This window comes from Dendrobium catenatum, unplaced genomic scaffold (genome assembly GCF_001605985.2).
Source record: "Dendrobium catenatum unplaced genomic scaffold, ASM160598v2 fragScaff_scaffold_1557, whole genome shotgun sequence".
NCBI classification, from domain to species: Eukaryota; Viridiplantae; Streptophyta; class Magnoliopsida; order Asparagales; family Orchidaceae; genus Dendrobium; species Dendrobium catenatum.
Window position 1 is genome coordinate 2555015 of NW_021320019.1, and position 21448 is coordinate 2576462.

Consider the following 21448-nt stretch of genomic DNA (forward strand, 5'->3'; position numbering starts at 1 on the left):
CGGAAGGAACATCAACATTATCATTATTATAAGCTAGATCATTAGAAATAGGTAAACCAGGACTGGTATTAGCATCAGTGAGGTTGGAATTAGCCATTTTCATAATAGGATCCTTAGGCAGAATAGGATTATTCTTCTTAAGATTAGTGTGCAGAATAAATCACTCATTTTTCACATGTCCAAGGGTTTTACAATGATCACATAATGAATGAACTTACTCCAAAACCACTTTTTGCACAAAGCCAAATTTCTCAAGTCCAATCTAAAGGTTGCTCAAGTAGTTTTTGGAAATATATAGCTCCACCAAAACCCTAGCAATCGAGGGCCTGACGTCATGAGTAGTGGCATTGTCCATTTTCAAGGGTCTACCAAATAGAGATCCTAACCCGTGGATGATTCTTAGTGAAAATAAGTGAGGTCATAGATCAGGGAAAGAGATCCAAACCGGCACAATTGGAGATTCCTCATGAATGTCAAACACGGGTGATCGCCATTTAACAAGCTTTATAAAATAGTTATACATAAAATAAAATAGGCGAGCCAAAACTCTACTATATTCCAAGTCGTTGGATAGTTTTATTAGCACATAATGTGTATCAAATAAAGTAACAGAGAAATCACTGAAAAGTTTGAGATTTAAAAAGAAAATTCTAATAAAATCCAATTTAAGACGCTTTTAGAGAATTTACCAACAAGCGAAAAGGAAAAGGAGATGCCAATGCAATGATTTCTTCCTTGGAGACCACAAGGCCTTGAAATCACAGTTGGTAGTTGCCTTGAGATCAGAAAAGGAAGAAGAAGTGGTAGATCCAAATAAAGCATCTTTGAATGATCAAGATGTCATATTACCCGTGGCGAAAAAGCCAGGATCCAAGAGTTTATTTTCCATAAAAGCAAGAAAACCACAGAAAACCTGCAGAGATGAAAAAATTCCCTGGAATCAAAAGATGATTTGGGACGTAGGCTTGAGGCGATCAAACACTCAAGAAAAGCCTGAGATGTAGAAGCGGAGAACAATCCGAGAAAAATGATCAGATCATAAGAGACGGGAGGAGGCTAGGGCTCTGATCATAAGAGACGGGAGGAGGCTAGGAGCAGGCTAGGGCAAAGCCCTAGCAGAGCCCCAAAGAGCGATCTTTTTTTTTTTTCTTTAGTTTTAAAATGAAGTAACACAACTTTTAGGATAATATTTTTTACATACATAATCCATGAAGGCAACATATTTTACGCATATTTTTATGATGGCATGATAAGTATTAAAATTTTGTAAATTTTAATGCTTTGAAGAGGAGTTTTTAACCACACTTCCAACTTTGGTATTTGTTAGGGCTATTTTTGTTAAAATATATGATATTTGTTGAGTTATTCAAATGAATAATATACAATAAAATAAATAAAGATATATTATTAAATTATCATATTAGTGGGGAGTGTCATCTATTTAATTAGGATAAAATAAAAAAAATATTATAAGATTAATTTTTATCTTTCCAATAAAATATGCAAAAAAAAGTAAAATTATATGAGATATATTTTTACCTTTCCAATAAAATATGCACAAAAATTTATCACTTAGTTTGAAAAAAATAAGATACTTTGCTTATTTAATTTGTGCAAAATATTAAGACAAACATCTCTTATGACACTTTGAAATATTGATTGAATGAAATCCATATGCTTACCCCAAATTGTTGAGGTAACAATTCTTTTTTGAAAAATAGAAATATAACAACAAGACGTGAGGTCAGTAATATATAAAAGGGCTAAAAAGATTAGTAACACATCGAAGTTCAGGTAAAGAGCTAATAAAATTTATCTAAAAAATATCTGATATTATATTTAGGTTTCGTTTGTGATAGCTTTTTTATTTGCTTTTCAAAACAGTTTTTTTTTATAAAATTTTTATTTTTTATACTAGAAAGCTAGTTTAAGAAGCAGTAAGAAAGCCGTTCCAAACAAAACCTTAATTTTTGTACTAGAATTCCGCTTTAAGAAGCCATAAGAAAGCTGTCCTAAATGGAGCCTTAATGATCTTTATCTTTAAGTTGATAAGTTACTGCATGTAAGCCTGATTAAGCATGATGATTTTTTCATAAAAAATATGACAGAATGATACCAAAACAATCCATTTTCAGATCTACCGGTTTTTCTTTTCAGTACATTTAAGTCAATTAAGATAAACTCATATGCATAACATACCCAAGACTCGAACCCAAAATCTCTTAATTTGAAACCAAAGCTCCCAACTAAGAGATAAAAATGAGCTGCATAGATCTACTAGTAACTTCCTTGCATTCAAATACATGAAGACGTCATGATACATAAATTATTTTGGTGGCAGAAAATTCAGTACGGTATGAAATCTCTGGATCTCCATGTGCATTCGGGGCCAGTTTCTGAATGCAGTAGGACATCAACAGTCAACACAGTGGACGTAGGCCAACAAAGACTCTTGCATAATCGCCGTAAGATCAACCTTTTAAAATTAAAATAAGGATAATTAATCGTGTTTTTCTTCTCTTTTATCTCTACTTACAGAAGCGATTGATAAACTAATTATTTGATTACTACACAATTTTATTTTAAGGTTTGTTTTCTTCCCATAAATGTGAGTTAAATTGGAAAAAAAATACATAAGATTGCATAAAATATATTTTAATAAAATTTTTATTCATATCTTTCTTATTCCAATATAGAAGCACTACAGGAAAATGATTTTTTACTGACGGAATTTCCGACGTTTTGGTTTCGGTTTTTCGTCGGAATTCCACTGGTAAGTCAGCCGGAAGTATTTCCGGCGATAAATTTTCTGATGTGTAATTTACTGTTGGACGAATTTTTGCCGAAAATCCACAAGAAAGGGAATTTTACCAGTGGATTTCCATGATTACCGCGATTTTTTTGTAGTGAAGGAAAATGATAAACAATAAAGCTTCGTTTGGGACGGCTTTTAACTACTTCTTCGAACAACTTTTTAATAATTTTTTTATTAGAAAAAGTTGTTTTAAGTAGTAAGAAAGCCGTCGTAAACGAAGCCTAAAACTTACGAAATTTCTTTTTTATAGAAGAATATAGCTTTAACTTCTAATTAATCTAACCATTATTCTGTCTTTGATTCCTCTTTTTTGTTTTGTGGTCTAACCAGCACCGGAGAAAAGACAGAGAGTACCTTCAGCATATAACAAGTTCATCAAGTAAGCTATAGCTTAATTTGTTGCCATGTTAACGGGGATGTATATTTTTTTTATTACTTGCCATGCTAACAGGGAGGAGATCCAAAGAATTAAAGCTAGTAACCCTGACATCAGCCACAGGGAAGCTTTCAGTGCAGCAGCAAAGAATGTAAGTTTCTAGGTTTGTTAGAAGTAGCAACACTTCTATTAGGGTTTTCAGCGTTTTGAGCTCTATAAACCAGCTGAATTATTTTTCTTGCATCATTTGCAGTAGTTGTGTTGACCCGTATTTTGTTGTGCTGTTTAAAATGAAATTTGATCAATACTTTACCAACTAAATTTTCTTATATCTATCTGATCAATCCTACTTTATATTTTGTATGCTTTGTTGGTGTGTTATTTATTTAATTTTTTTTAGGAGAAACCCACAAAACGGCTTACGTGTTAATTATAAAAAATTGATTACTAGTCCAAAGAGGGATCAAATGCTCACTAAAATTCAAAGAACTATAATCAAGAAAGAAAGAAAAAAAAACCTACTGAGACAATAATCCCAACTAATTTACACATTCAAAAGGAAAAGAATATAAACAACTGAAGGAAGGCAAGAAGTCGTATGGGACTATCATAACCCGTAGGAATACCGTATGCCATGGCACTCCACACTACCGTAGCATCCCTCACTTTTTGTTTTAGTTTTTTATTATTGCACGTTCTACTATTTCCCTTTTTCTTTATTTAGAAATGGCACTATAGCAGCTAGAGGAGAGTATATGATCCTCAGAGAAAGACCATAGTACACAAATATATGAAAAACGAATATTACTACTATCCCTGTTCTATTGGTGTTATGCTCTAACCCTCTTGCAGGTTCTTCTCTCCGGTACTCCTCCTCCACTGAAGGCCCCAGCTCTGGCATTCAATTGCGGGAAGGTACGTCAGGTTGGTATCAGAGCTAGCGATCGGGTTGATGGCTGCAGAGAGTTCTCGTAAGGCTCCTGACGACGATTGGAGCTTGGATGCCGTATGGGCAGCGCAAGCTAGCATCAATCGGGAACTCAACGAACTGAGGGCGGACTTCTTCTGCCTATCCACAGACCTACACAACGACATGTTAGACCTCAAAACCTCAATCGGACATGTCCTAGGACAAGTTTCACAACCAACAGTGGCAACACCAGTGCCGCGAGGTTTGCCAGGTAGAGCTGGACAATGCCGTATTCCTAGGCCAGCTTTAAGAGAGGTACTGGAATCTGAGGAGGAGAATGACTTCCAAAACTGCCATGAATTAACCGATTCTGGAAACGATGATCAGTTTCAGTATTATGAACACCCGAGACACTGCCGAACAAATCAAATGGGCCAGGGAGAGTTCTGCATTAAGATGGATATGATATTCCATTCTTTGAAGGGAGATTACACATCGAGGACTATCTCGATTGGGAAAGAGCAGTGGAAGCATTTTTTGATTATATGGAAATCAACCCGGAAAAGCAAGTTAAGTACGTGGCCTGTCGTTTAAAGGGCGGCGCTAGTGTGTGGTGGCTACAGGCTTTTACAAACTCGTCGCCAGGAAGGAAGGGGCCAATCCGTAGTTGGTTTCGTATGAAACAACTTCTTAGGGGATATTTCTTGCCCACGGATTATGAACAAATGCTTTATTTACAATATCAACATTGCTCGCTAGGACAACGTTCCGTGCACACAAGAGTGATTTTAACGAAAGAAAATTTTATAGTTTTATGTATTAAAAGAGCGTATAGATGCTTGTATATCTTATAATGTATTTGGAATCATTGATAGCATGCAATAACAACAAAAAATCTAGATATAAGTTAAAAGTATTACTTTGAATAGAGTTTTGAATGAATTAATGATAATGATCTAACAAAAATATTTTGGTTATGCAAATCATAACTGGTAGAAGGGAGAGGACTATAAGTATGTGATATATAAGCAAGATAATTAATGAAGGATTTAGTAAATTTATGAATAAAGGATGTTGATGCAGTTTTAATTCCAACAGATAAACTCTTTAAGCTCTCAAAAGATCAAATGCCTAAAACTAAATAAGAGAAGTTTAAGATGTGTAAGGTGCCTTTTGTAAGAGTAGTTGGCGTTATAATGTATGTTATGGTATCCCCAACTCCTAATTTAGCTTAGTTTATTAGCTTGTTTAGGCTTCGTTTGGGACGATTTTTTTATTGCTTTTTAAAATAGAATTTTAGTACAAAAATTAAAATTTTTTTTCTAAAACTCTATTTTAAGAAATAATAAAAAAGTCGTTCCAAACGAAGACTTAGTTGGTTTATTTCCAATACTAGGAGAGAGTATTAATATGCTCCAAAGTGGATCCTTTGATGTGAACTATTTCATTTGGGACAAATTTTTTTGAGGAAATAGATTGAGTTATTTTTGTGTTGTGGCTATATATGTTGACTTTCACTTTGTATGAAGTTTGGATACCATGAAATTACTTAATGGTTCTATATTCATTAATTTTTGGTATTGCATGTAGTATGTTAGAAGGAAAACTTTGCAAAATATTATGGCTAGCTTTGCCAAAAAAAAAAAAAGCAAAGAATATTGCAGTTACAATGGTCATCAGGAAAGCATTATATTTAAAAGATATCATTCAAGAGCTAAAAAATTCTAATCGAAAGAGAATTATTGTTTCTGTCGACAACTAAGGAGCTATCCATTTGACTCAGAATTAGGTTTTTTATGAAATGAGAAATCATGTGAATGTGAAGTTAGACTTTATCAGAGAGTTAGATATGAAGGGGATGGTGAAAGTAAATGAGATTCTAACTAAGTACAATCTAATTTAGGTTACTAAGTCTAAGGGAGGGTTAAAATAGGTTTGTTGGTCGAGTTCATGTCAAGCATAAAATTGACCTGTTCTTAACACATCAAACCCAAACCTGATCTGTTTGTCTAAATGGGTTAAAAATCTAGATTTGAACACGACTCGAAACCAACTTGACCTACTAACTCAATTGAGTACGACGGGTGACCACAAAGGCTAGCAGGTGAGCGGGCGAGTAGACGATCATGCCGGACAAAATTGCCACCGAAAAAAACCGCCGGAATTCATTTTCCTACGCCATTTTTATCGGCGGTAATTTAACCGCCGGAAAACTACAAAACTGCCGGTAAAGGTTCAATTACCGCCAGAAAAGGCCTCCAGAAATGGGTGATTTTCCTGTAGTGAACTGCCATGAGTTAACCGATAATGGAAATAATGATCAGATTCAGTATTACGAATGCTCGAGACACTGTCGAACAAATCAAACGGGCCAGGGAGAGTTCTGCATTAAGATGGATATTCTGTTCTTTGAAGGGAGATTACACATCGAGGACTATCTCGATTGGGAAAGAGCATTGGAAGCATTTTTTGATTATATGGAAATCAACCTGGAAAAGCAAGTAAGTACATTGCTTGTCGTTTAAAGGGCGGCGCTAGTGCGTGGTGGCTATAGCTTTTACAAACTCTTCGCTGGGAGGGAAGTGGGCCAATCCATAGTTGGTTTCGTATGAAACAACTTCTTAGGGGACATTTCTTGCCCACGGATTATGAACAAGTACTTATTTACAATATCAACATTGCTCACAAGGACAGCGTTCCGTAAGCGAATATACGGAGGAATTCTATCGACTGAGTGCTCGCAATAATCTCCAAGAATCGAAAGTTCAACTTTTTGCCTGCTACATTGGTGGATTAAAGGAGTTGATACAGGACAAACTGGAGCTTAATTCAGTTTGGACTCTTTCCCAAGCTGTGAATTTCACGTTGAAGGTGGAGATGCAATTAGTTCGTAAATCTCGTAGTTACACTAGCAGATGGTCATATACTAATCATTCATTGGGGGACAGCGCCAAAGAAAATTCCACAGTAGCGAGACCCGCTTCAGTTACACGGGTCCCTACTAGTCCTAATCAGAACCCCAATGCAACTACTAAAATTAAATCCCAATGTAAGGCACAAGCTCCTCGAGAAAATCCATACAGCAAACCTACTACTCTTAAATGCTTTCGATGTTTTCAACCCGCACACAAGTCCAATGAGTGTCCGAATAGACAAAGAATTCAGCTCATAGAGGGGGAATCACATGGAGCGGATGTCCAACATGCTATTTTTGAACCAGAATTTGAAACTGGTATTGAAGATGTCCACGGAGATGAAGGGGATCCGCTGCTCTGTGTTTTACAAAGATTTCTAATAGCACCAAAGGCCCCAAATCACTCTCAGTGCAATGCTCTATTTAAAACTAGGTGCACGATTCAAGGGAAGGTCTATGAATTGCTAATTGATAGCGGGTGCACGGAGAACGTCATCTCTTGATCGGTGGTCCAAGCTCTGCAACTCAAGACTACCAGTAACCCGTACCCTTACAAAATTAGCTGGATAAGAAAAGGAATGGAGGTGACCATCACCAATATGTGGCGAGTCACATTTTCAATCAGAAAACACTATGTATGCGAAGTCTTATGCGATGTACTTGACATGGATATTTGCCATCTCATCTTGGGCCGTCCCTGGCAATACGACATGGATGCTATTTTTAATTGCAGAAAAAATGTCTATACTCTTGAATGGAAAAGGAGAAAGCTTTGATTATGTCCCCATACAAATTCTCCTAAGGAAAAGAACTCAGGGGCAACTTATATTCTCTCGGGCAAGCTATTGGTCCAGTCCCGACAAGACAGTAAGGCATTGATGGCTTTAGTAGTCTCGGATAACCACCAGAAAGTATCCTCTCCTTGTCATCCAAATGAAATCAGTAAGTTACTGACTCAATTTGCAGACCTCTTTCCCGCCGAACTCCCTTTAGGACTTCCCCCCTTGCGCTCCATGCAAAATCAGATCGAATTCGTTCCCGAAGCCACGATCCCCAATCTTCCTCACTACCACATGAGTCCCAAGAAGTATTCTATTATGCAGAATAATGTTGAAGATTTGCTTAACAAGCAACTGATCCAGCATAGCTTGAGCCCTTGTGCAGTACCTGCATTGCTAGTTCCTAAGAAGGACGGTCCATGGCGCATGTGCATCGATAGCCGCGCCATAAATAAAATTACAGTCAAGTACCAGTTTCCTGTACCCAGGGTGTCTGATTTACTAGACCGCTTATCTGGAGCTTCTGTTTTCTCCAAACTTGACTTACAAAGCGGTTACCACCAAATACGGATACGCCCCGGCGACGAGTGGAAGACCGCCTTCAAAACACGAGATGGGCTATATGAATGGAAGGTGATGCCTTTTGGGCTTTGTAACGCACCCTCAACATTTATGTGGTTAATGCACGAGGTACTATAACCCTTTCTCAGAAAAATTTGTGTTGCTTATTTCGACGATATCCTCGTCTTTAGCACTAACATGACAGACCACGTCGAGCATCTCACTGAGATCTTTCAAGTTCTGCAACATCATCAGCTTTATCTAAACTTAGCCAAATGCAAGTTTGCTTCTTCCAAGGTTCATTTCTTGGGCTTTGTTTTGTCTGCTGCTGGTGTAGAAGTTTATCCACGCAAAGTACAAGGTATCCTAGAGTGGCCAACACCGCAATCACTGTTCGCTGCACGAATTTCCATGGGCTAGCAAATTTCTACAGAAGATTCATACGCAGCTTCAGTGTTCTTGTCACTCCTATCACCAATTGTTTGAAGGCTAATCGGTTCAAATGGACCACTGACCAACAGAATAGCTTTGATACTCTTCAAGCCGCACTCTGCTCAGCACCAGTTCTAGCTTTACCAAATTTCGAGAAGCCGTTCAATGTTGATACAGATGCTTCTTCCATAGGCATTGGCGTGGTACTATCCCAGGAATCCAAACTGATTGAGTTCTTTAGCGAGAAGTTGAGCACAACTTGGCAGAAATGGTCTGCCTCTGAGCAAGAATTGTACGCCGTTGTTCGCGCCTTAAAATAGTGGGAGCACTATCTTCTTCATCAAGATTTTGTGTTGTGCAGTGATAATCAAGCCCTCCAGTACCTCAATAATCAAAAAAATATTATCCGCATGCATGCCCGATGGATTATTTTTCTTTAGAAATTTACCTTTGTGTTGCAACACAAAGCTGGGAAGTTAAACCGAGTCGCCGACGCTCTTAGAAGAAGATCTGCCATGTTGGTTAGCTTGCAAACCGATATCACAGGTCTACAAGAGATGAAGAATTTCTATGAAACTGATATTGACTTTGCTCTCTTGTGGAAGCAATGTATAGATGGAACACCTAGCAGTGACTACAGCCTAAGGCATGGATTTTTATTTAAAGCCAATTGCTTATGCATTCCCAACTCCTTTTGGCATCAACAGCTTTTTAGAGAGTCTCATTGCGGTGGACTAGCCGCTCACGTGGGTTACAAAAAGACACTTCCCCAATTATAGGTGCGATTCTATTGGCCAAGGCTAGGTCATGATGTATCACGATTTGTTGAAAAATGTTATGTTTGCCAATTGTATAAGGGCACGGCTCAGAATACAGGTTTGTATATGCCTCTCCCTACACCTGATTCCATATGGGAAGATCTTATCATCGATTTTGTTCTTGGGTTGTCGCGGAATCGAAATGGGGCAGACTCTATCATGGTAGTCATCGATAGGTTCTCCAAGATGGCCCATTTCATCCCATGTAAGAAAACCTTTGATGCCATTCATATAGCCAGATTATTTTCTAAAAAGATCATTTTCTTGCAGGGGCTTCCGCGAAGTATAACGTCCGATCGCAATGTTAAATTTGTCAGTCACTTCTGGCACGAATTATGAAAACGACTACAAACTGATCTAAAACTTAGCTCCGCCTATCCACAAACAGACGGCCAGACAGAAGTTGTCAATCGTACTTTAGCCAGCATGTTGCGATGCTTAGTCCAGGACCATCCCTAGAAGTGGGAAGAGATGCTAAGCCAAGCCGAATTTGCCTTCAATTCTATGCCAAATAGGTCCACGGGACATATTCCTTTCAGCATAGTGTATACAAAAATGCCCAATCACTTGATTGATATTATTGTTATTCCAAAATGTCGAGCACGATTGCGACTCAAACAACTCAACAATTTCAAAACATTATTGAGCAGGTCCACACTAAACTGGATGAATCCAATGCCAAGTATAAGCAATTGGCTGACACACAAAGGTGGCACAAAATGTTTAATCCGGGTGACTTGGTCATGCTCAGAATGCATCGTGAACGATTTCCTACGGGAACGTACTCCAAGCTTAGTCCACGAAAAATTGGTCCCTTCTCCGTCTTGCGGAAGATTAATGACAATGCTTATGTCATCGATTTACCTGCTCATATCCAAACTTCACCCACTTTCAATGTGGCAGATATTCACGAATATCATCCTCCAGATGACGTGAATACAACTCTAACATCGCCCGGGAGCAGCTCTTCTGAAGGAGGGGAGGAGTGATGGGACTATCATAACCCGCAGGAATATAATACTGTATGCCATGAAACACCACACTACCGCAGCACCCCTCACTTTTTGTTTTAGTTTTCTGTTATTGCACGTTATACTATTTCCCTTTTTCTTTATTTAGAAATGGCACTATAGCAGCTGGAGGAGAGTATATGATCCTCATAGAAAGATCATAGTACACAGATATATGAAAAACAAATATTACTACTATCCCTGTTCTATTGGTGTTCTGCTCTAACCCTCTTGCAGGTTCTTCTCTTCGGTACTCCTCCTCCGCTGAAGGCCCCAGCTCCGGCATTCAATTGCGGGAAGGTACGTCAAAGTCATCACCCAAAAATAGACCAAGCAAGATCTAACCTGGAATTCCAATGTAAAAAGAGCAACAACCAGCAAAAGCTCGCCATACCTAAGACCACCGCGCCCCGCCCGCCACGCCTGCATTTATTTCTATTTATATTATAAAAGATAGAATATTTTATTTAAAATAATTAAGATATTTAAAGATCAAAATAATTAATAAATTTTATATAGTTTATTTAAAATATTTAAAAGTTGCATTTATATTTTATTTAAACTATAAACTTAATAAAATTAAAATAATTAAAATAATTTATTAATGATGAGCAGATTTAATTTAATTTATAGTTTATTTAAAATAATTATTATATTAAAAGCTCGATTTTTTTAAGATCAAAATAATAACTATATTAAATTTAATTTAACCTGAAAATTATTAAAATTTTAAAATTATTTTAGTTTAGCAATATTTAATTTAATTTAATAAAATAAATAATTTTAAATATTTATAATTATCATTATCTAGAAAATTTAAAATTCAATTAAAAAATCCGTCACGAATATCTTAAAAAAAAAATGTCAGAAATATTCCCCCCATAAACTTGTCGAAAAATCTGTTGAAATTTTTGACATATTTATTTCCTCCAGAAATCAATGTTTTTTCTGTAGTGAAAGAAAGACAATCATTCAACATCAATAACTAGCCTTTACCCCACTATGTGAGGTCAGCTAGCTACACGAATCCTTTTTCTCAATTGTGTCATGTTAAGAGTCAAATTCTTATCTAAATCTAATAAAGAAATGTCTTTTATAATATTTTCTAGCCAAGTATTTTTTAGGTCTACCTCTATCTTTCTTAACATAAATCAAATATAATACATATACTTTCCTAACAATGTCATCATAAGGCTGCTATTTTATGTGACCAAACCATCTAAGACAACTCTCTCTAATTTTATCTTCCACAGGAGCTACTCCAACGTTTTCACGTATATGCTCATTTCTTATCCTATCTCTAAGACTAAAGCAACTCATCCGCCTGAGCATTCTCATCTCTGCAACACTTAACTTAATATTATACTTCTTTTTTAATGACCAATATTCTGCACTATAAAGTATTATAGGTCAGCACCATCTTATAGAACTTTTTCTTAATTTTGAGGGGGGCTTTTCTATTACACAATACTACAGGAAAAACGTCAAAAACCGGCGGTTAGTAAGGCCAAACTGGCGGTTAAATTATACCGGCGGTTTCTCGGCGGTTTTTACGCCGCCGGTAAAATTGGCGTAGGAAACATTTACCGACGGTTTATTATCGGCGGTTATAATAGGCGGCGATTTACCGCTGGACGAACCGCCGGTAATACCGGTGGTCCTTTAACCGCCGGTCATAACCACCGGTAAGCGACGTTTTTCATGTAGTGCAACAAGCCCGATGCATTCATCCACTTCAACCAACCAACTTGAATTCTATGAATAATATTCCCATATATATATATATATTTCATCATCACTTTGAATAGTGGACCCAATATATCTAAAACGTGTGCTCTTATTAATGACTTGATCATCCAAAGTCATAATAGCCCCACTAGATTCATTATTATTAAAATTATACTCCATTTGTTCAATTTTAGATCTACTCGTACTAAAGCCTTTAGACTCTAAGGTTGGTCTCAATAATTCAAGTTTACCTTTAACTTTCTCTCCAGCCTTATCAGCAAGAAGAATATCATTAACAAAAAGCATATACCAGGGTACAACCTCTTGCAAATGTCTAGTGAGAACATCCATGACTAAAGCAAAAGGATATGGGTTTAAGTCTTATCCTTGATGTAATCCAACTAAAATAGGAGAATACTTAATCAAACCACCGTATGTTTGAACATAAGTAACAGCTCTTGCATACATATCCTTAATGACTTGAATATAAGGGTTATTAACCCCTTTCTTATGTAGAACTCTCTATAGCACTTCTCTTTGGAACTTTATCATATGCTTTCTCTAAATCAATAAAAATTATATGTAGATCCTCCTTATTCTATATATACTTCTCCATCAAACCTCTCAATATATGTATAACTTCCATAGTAGACCTACTTGGCATGAATCCAAATTGATTTTGAGAAACATTAGTGTTACGCCGCAACCTATGCTATATAACTCTCCCATGGTTTTAAAGTATGACACATTAACTTAATTCCTTTATAATTCACATAATTTTGTACATCATTTTTTTCTTAAAAATAAGAATAAACACAATTATTCTATACTAATATGGCATCATTTAGTCTTTAAAATAATATTAAAAAATTTCGAAAGCTAAGAAATTCCTTTAACTCCTAATCATTTCCACACCTCTATTAGAATATCATCAGGTCAAATAGCTTTTACACACTTCATTTTTTTTAAAGCCTCTTTAACTTCGGCTTTACTAATATATTGATTAAATATATATATATATATATTCATTTAGGGCGCTAAGGTCACTAAATTGAATCACATTTTCATAATCTTTATTGAAAAGTTTAACAAAATATCTCATCCACCTTTGTGGAACATCATCTTCTAATGAAATCACTTTTTGATCTTCATCCTTAATACACTTCACTTGAACTAAATCCTTACTAGTCATATATCTATGTTTAGCTAATTTATACATATATCTTTTGCAATATTTTTGTTAATATTCTTTAAATATCCCCATCTAATCCTAGAACAATGATTTACTTTATTTTCTTACTTTCTCCCCCTTCATATTAAAGTCAAAAACAAATAAACGATATTGGGTATATAAACTTTCACTCGGAATAACTTTATAATCATTGCAATCTAAACAATCTATTTTTTTATAAGAAAATATTCAATCTGAGTTTTACTATATTCATTCTTAAGTGATGAGATGCTCATCTCTTTTCTAAAATAAGGTATTGGTATTACAAAATTATAAGCTAAAGAAAAATATAATATAATCTTACCACCTTTATTAGTCACTCAAAAATCATAGGCACTATAAATGTTTTAAAAATCATCTACATCTATACCAACATATTCATTTAAATTCTCTCTAATAAAAACTATTTCCTTGAGAGGTATCTTTTGTATTAACTCCTTCAGGTCATTTCAAAATTTTAATTTTGAACACATATCTAAACCTATTTGATGAGCATAAGCGGTTGTAATATTAATAATTTTAGTATCAACAATGATTTTTAAAAATTATAATTCTATCTTCAAATTTTTATAACATTATCTTTCGAACTTTTATTTATAATCATACCTACACCATTACTAGTATGACTCATACTAGAACACCTATATCCTAAACTATCAATCTCCTTTTCATTCCCTCCAATACATTTAGTTTCTTGAATGCAAAAAATATTTATCTTCATATGGATTATAATATTTATTAATTCTATTAATTTTCTTAGAAGGGAACCTATATTTCAAGTTATTATTCTAATTTTTTGTTTTATGGAGTAATTTCTTAATTTATCCACATTCATCCATGATATGAGAACTCTTGCCTATTTAAAACTACACCTGGGCACCAGTGTAGTGGCCCGTGCTCACTTATCACTATATTCAGGTGATACAACACTTTGCTTCTAGGAAATACTCTAGCATTAACACAATATATTATTGGATTTATGTCATGATTATTTGATAAGTTTTTATGTTGGATATTGACTAGCTAGCACAACCCACCACTTTTTTCATTCAAGACTTGTGACCTGGCAAGGGTAGTGTTAAGAAAAGACAGTCATTATTAAATAAAATTATTAAGTCTTTCCCATAGTCTATTATTAAACTAAGTGAATTTGTCATTGATAGGTGGCGACGAGTGGAAATCACCTCCAACAAACTAGGGACATGAATAATTATGATCATGATCCACTAATTGATGCCACAAAGGCAACCTACCAAATCTATAGTGCTCGTAGAAATAAAAGAGCCCATCAAAGAAATACTCGAAAAAAATAAGAAGCAGTGCACCACTTGATCAAAATCACCAATAATCGATACATTAACATTATTTTTCCAAAAAAGCTAAATCTTCCAATTAACATTAGCAAAAGAGTGGTCAAAATCAAGACGTCTTTGACAAGAAAGATTGTATTCATTAATCATTGGTTATAATAAAGCCATAAAACAAATATGGTGCAACTTGCACAAATTTTTAATACGAGACTAAGAGCTGATGTTCCAACACCCTTAATATTCCGTATAACACAATTAATCATGAAATAATTTATTCAGAAGCCGCTTTAGCTCTAGTAAGCCTGAATTAAGAAACATGATCAGCTTTTTTTTCTTTTTCTTTCTATGTTTATTTTTAGAAGACACAACTTTAAAATCATCCTGATTATCTTCTTTAAAACACTTCTTGTGATCAGAAGTTGACAGACCAAGGTACGTTTCAAAATCAAAATGAATTTTACCTTTTTCTCAGATTGAATCAGATTGATCGCCATGATTCTCTAGATCAGATTGATTCAATTGGGAATATTATCTAGATTAGTTATGGGAGCAGCAAGGTTGTTGAATTTATCATTGTTGTCGATGCCATCTACTATGGATTGGACGGTAGGAACATTAATTAGGATTAACATGAACATCATTTTATGTATTATCCAACACATCACTACATTTATTGGCCATGGGAAGGACCTATAAATCACCTATGGGAGGACCATGGATATCCACCACAATGTTTATACCCTCAATGTTCAAGACAAATAATGGTATTATTCAGGTTTTGATCCACGGAAGGTACAGGGACAACCACATCCTATTCAACATTCATAACCCTATTAGCACCACATACTATACTAGAGTTCTCGGACTCACCCTTAACTACCTTTTGAACATACCCAAAATTTTTAGGGCTGAGCCAAACCTCAGAAGGGTATTTTTTGGTTATATCGATTTCAACAAGAATCCGAGCAACATAAGGTCTTGAACCTGAAGCCGTAGCATTATCCATTTGTAGTGGACGATCAAAGATGGAACCCGACCCAAACAAAATGCAATGAGAGAAAAGGTGAGGCCTAAGATCAAGAGAAGAAACCTAAATGGGAATAAAGGAGATTCCTTACCAATATAAAACTAGGGAGACCAATTGATTAACTTCATAAAATAATTATTGACATAAAAAAATTTGCGAGTTACAAATATCCTGCTGTAATCCATATCATTTGCTAACTTAATCAAAAAGTGTTTGGGATTCAAAATAGCATAATTTTTTCTTATTAAATTTAAATTAAAGAAAAACTTTTGAATCACGTCGAATGATGGATGAGAGAGCACTAGATATATCTTTATCTATAGAAGGGAACCTTACAAACTGGAGTAGGTGGTAGATTTTGAATCGACTAATAAATATTAGTGGTGTCAATATTTAAGACGACTCCAAAATCCGACCTGAATCTGATCCGAAAATTTCGGGTTAAGGTTGATCCGAACCCAAATCAGGTTGGGTTTGGGTTAGGGATTTTGACCTATTTGTAAAACCGGTTTGGGTTGACCCGGAATGATCAAGCTAACCACGCCTGCTCGCTTCTACATGCATTGCCTACCCGAGTTTGCCCGCATCGCATTGAGTCACGTCTGCCCTTGTTTGTCTGCTTTTGCTTTGCTTATGCCTTTGTCTGGCGTCCCGCTTCTCGCTTCGGCTGTATATGTCTGCGTCCAGTGTCCCGCTTCGCTTATGCCGCCGTGCCGCCTATGCTCACATATACTCGAGTTTCAGGTCGTGTTAGGTTGACCCGAACCTGAAGCGGGTCGGATTCAGGTCTGAAAAACTTAATTACCCGTTTTAAAAAACAGGTCAGGTTCGGGTTGACCCAAATAGTGTCGGGTCAGCTCTTGGTTGGACGTGAACTCAACCCGTTGCCCGATTTTGATAGCTCTAATAAATATAACATCTTCGATCATGCACTAGTATTTATAGTCTGCTGTATTCAACAATTATTCCTATATGGAGAAGAAAACATCGAGGCTATAGTATTGAACAAAGGAGGAAGTGGATTAGATTGCACTCAAAAAGTGATTTTTACAACATTATTATTACCATAAGGCAGATTCTTTACTCAACATCAAATGGATAACCCATATATGAAGCGGAAGGAGCCAATTTATTTAAGGCTGGCTAGATTGACCCCAAGAGAGCAATTGCGGTCAATAAAAAGCTACTCAAAAGAGTAATGAATAGCTGACTATCGACAACCCAATAACATAAAAAAAGTAAAAGATTTTAGCGAACCCATGCACAGTCCCACACTTGAAGAGGAAGGAGCCAATAAGGCTGGCTAGATTTTGACACCAAAGGATCAGCAAATGGGACAATGAAATGCTACTCAAAAGAAGATCATCTGGAGAGACTGTCGTAATTGATCCATCCAAAGGAATAAGGAACAGTTACTAAAGCGAGCAGTAAGTATGGTGGTCATACAATTTGATCATGTGTAGAGATTATCTTGTATCCAATTCAAGGCTTCTTTTAGGATAGCTCTCTTACTGCTTTTTAAAATAATTTTTTACTATAAAAATTTCTACATCAAAAAGTTTTTTTACTAAAAGTTGCTTTAGAAAATAATAAAAAAACTGTCTTAAACGAAACCTAAATCACAAAGAAAATGAATGTCTTCAACATATAAATATATATAAACATCTAAAACCCACGGAGGGGCCTACGTATTAATATAAATCAAAATTTCATAGTCGTTAAGGGGACATTCAGCTCACTAATGCTCAAAGAGCTACAACCAAAAAAAGAAAGAAAACCTAAGAGGCAATTGTCCCCTACTAACCAAAAAACAAAATTGCGTAGATACAATCTAAGGCGGCACAAAGACAGCGCCCAAAAAAGAAAGAACCTTAAATAAACATTCAACACAATTTTTCTGCCAAAAAACACCCTCCAGGCCAGAGAGAACTTGCAAAAAAAAAAAAAGCAAAACAATCCAAAAGGAAAAAACTACAAAGAGAAGATAAATACCTGTATGAGTAAAGATAAGCTCAGCATTGATCGGCCAAAGCAGGATAGCTAATAAACCAAAGTAGGTGTAAATTGCAATTCACCTAGAAAATTCACTACATGTAATAAACCAAAGTAGGTATTGATGAAGATCTGTTCTCGAAGTGATAGAGGCACCCAACAGTAAATAATTCAAAATATTAGCAGCTAGCCCATATATAAAAAATATGAACATTTAAACCCAAGGAAAACACACCAAGCAGAATAACATACAAATCCTGGGCCACCCAAAACATGGAAACCCAATTAGCAAGCACAAGCCAAAACAAAATAATCAGCAGGAAGATACAAGTAGACAAGCAGATAAAAAAGATGATCTAACATAAAATTTACTTATGTATATAGTGTCATTGCATCATTTGTATGATCTCAACTATTTTTGGTGAACTTTATATACAACTCATCATTCTAAAGTTGTTTCTAATGATGATAGGTGAAAGAAGGGCAATTTATTTAATGTATATATTTTTTGCCTTACTTTCTATTCATGTCATCTATCATATGTTTTTATTTTTCATCATCAGAATCCTTAGCCCTTAACTTTACCTATCAATCTAATAGGTTTAGATCTTCTTCAATTATCATGCTAACTGAACTACCTGTCGTTACTAATCTCAGCTAGAGAAGTCTACGAATAATATGTAATATATAATTGGCTTTTTTTTTTCAAAATTATCTAAATTGAAATCCGATCGCGATGCTTGCATATTTATCCTCTCAGAAAATCACTCCTATATTTTTTATAGATAGATCATGCAACAAAGAAAAAGATAAAAATAAAAATGTAAGAGAAAGAGGAGTGATTGATTGAGTTTTTAAGAAAACAATACTTAAACTTTTGTGATAGGAAATAGAAGAATTTTTTAGAAAGTTATAAATATAAAGAACAAGAGATCAAATCCAAGTTAGAAAATAGAAGCACACATAGATACACCTTTCATTATGTAAACTCAATGTAGAAGCACCATAATAGGAGAGAGTGTATATACATTTTTAGAGCATATCCATGCAACATATTATTGACCACAAAAGAAATCTTGAATATTAAATCTTCACCTTCCAAACCTACCACACTCATATTTATCACATATATTACCAAATATTTAAATTTTCAACAAGTTTGATCTTGAATGCCCTCCCTTAACCTTGATTTGTGACTTCAATAATGCTTCACAACTTGGAAAATTCTCTTTCTTGAGTGGATTAGTTAATTTATCAAGTGTTTTACCTCATGAATTTTAGCTTAAGTACTCTCCTATTCTTGCGATAGAATCTTTTGTATTGTGATAACATATGTTGGTGCACATGCTTTCATTATGTAAAATAAGATTCTAAGTCAATGCATGCATTGATTTATAATCAATACATTTTTCAATGGGCTTTTTTAATTGAAAAGTATAACTTCTAAGAAAATATTATTAGCCAAATAACACGTAAAACATTAAGTTCTAGCAACATCTTAATTTTTTTGGTTGAGAGTGGAATTATGTGTTTACCAGTTTGATATCCATCGATATTTTGACAGAATTAGAACCATCCACTGGCATTTCAACAGATTTGCATGTTTGAGATTGACATTTGGATGTTAGAGCTTGGTAACAATAGTTAGATCTCAAATTTGTATAGATTATTGCAACTTACTAATGCTTCATTTGAGAAATCTTTCTTTTTACTTTTAAAAGCAGCTTTTTACTACAAAATTTTTTGAATTAGAAATTTTTGTACTAGAAAACTGTTTTAGAAAGCAGCAACAAAGTTGTCCCAAATGAATCCTAAGCATGATTCAAAATTATGTTTTCTTCAGATTTTCTCCCTATCGAGTATTAAAAATGTGGTTCAAAATCAATTGGAAAGTTGTTTAAGGAAGGATTTGCATCTATGGATCATAAAAATACATCATGACCTACACTATCCTAAGCATGATATATTAAGAGATTATCTGATCATTGAACCATCATCAGACTAAATACAATAATTATTAATCCTTGAAAGCAATAAATTGTTATGACTATGTTGCTTGTAATATTGTAAATGATAATTTTATGCTTCTAATTTAAAGAAAAAAAAAGTCCTTTCATTGTCTCTGAAGAGATATCTTTAGACATCCTGAGATAAATAGAGCTTGCATCTTTGTAATCTTTCTTTTTTTTAATGGTGCATATAGATTATTTTAGTTTTGCTAATAGTTTGAAATGAATGCACCAACTTCTTTCATTTTTGCAGTGGGCACACTTCCCTCATATACAGTGTGGGTTAAACAAAAGCAAGTAAACTATGAGGAAGTTCTTGCTGCTGAAGGAGGCCAAAAATCTTATGGGTTGTACTGAGAAGCCAATGTAGTTATATTAAGAACCAACTTGTTCATGTATGAAACTTGATTGCGTATTTTACATATTTATCAATTGGTAAGTGTACTGAGACATACAATTTTTTATATATTTCTGCTTAATGAAAGGGATTGACATCTCATATCACAAGGTTTCTTTATATCATTGAATGAATATTCGTTGTTGATATATATATATATTTAAGGCTAAGATGCAAAAATTACAACATGAAAGGGAGAAAACAGTGCTATCCGGGAGCTCAACAGAAGCTTGAGGAAAAGAAGAATAGCAACAGCTTGATGAGCAACCGAAGATGTGCAAGAAAAAGAGCAATTCCAAGAAAAAACAAATGAGCATCTTTTGTAGAAAAAAAAAGCAGAAAGAGGACAGCCAGACAAAAAAATTACCCTGAAAACAAGAACAACCAAAGCACACCAAAGATAAAAAAAGCAAATAACAAATCAGACATGGGCGAGAAAAGCTAACACATTAATACCCAAGGACATGAGTTTTATTTTTGTTTTTTTTTTCTTACCAAATTTCACTGAAAAGCTCTTAGCATTTACTCGCACCACATTTAAATTGAAATCTTCTATCAAACAATTAGAAAGATCATCATGAATCCTTTTAGAACCCAAATCATCGGCCGTTTTAGAACAAATCCAGTCAGCATGACCAACAAGAACATCAAAAAGAAAATCCCAATGACTTAAAACAGTAGCCTCATTGTGAGAAATAGGTGAAGCAGGTATACTAATTAAGGGAATATTACCAATAACTACCAAACCATCATGAACAGGCAAAGTATTATTCACAGAAAAATGAGAGGAAGCAATTCCCAAAGGCCTCACATCCTCAACATTAGAATGCTCATTCACAATATCTTCATCAACCCGCAAAACCACACTCCATTTGATTCGTGCGTATTAACTACTTGAGCATCAAGATTAGAGGACACATGAAGAGTCAAAGCATTATCAACCGCAGCATTGATACAGCCCCAAGTAGTAAATAACTCAATAATCCCCAAACCAATAGAGGCCACAATAGCATTTTTATTACCATCACATTGCTTGCGAGATAACAAATTAGGAGAACAAGCATTTTCCTGGTCAACAATCTTAGGTTTATCAACCATAATCCTATCATTACCCTCACTACTCAAATTAACAAAAAACA

The 21448-nt window shown here is 35.0% G+C and overlaps 1 protein-coding gene across 1 annotated transcript in view; it reads left to right on the plus strand.

Moving 5' to 3' along the window:
- Positions 1 to 20429, plus strand: part of LOC110107703 (axial regulator YABBY 5) — a 29919-nt gene extending 9490 nt beyond the window's left edge. The window contains exons 3-6 of the mRNA XM_020838043.2: positions 2342 to 2465; positions 3146 to 3194; positions 3267 to 3342; positions 20166 to 20429. Of these exons, the coding sequence (XP_020693702.1) occupies positions 2342 to 2465; positions 3146 to 3194; positions 3267 to 3342; positions 20166 to 20213 (297 nt within the window). The 3' untranslated portion in view covers positions 20214 to 20429. The remainder of the gene's footprint in view (positions 1 to 2341; positions 2466 to 3145; positions 3195 to 3266; positions 3343 to 20165) is intronic.
- Positions 20430 to 21448: the final 1019 nt, after the last annotated feature.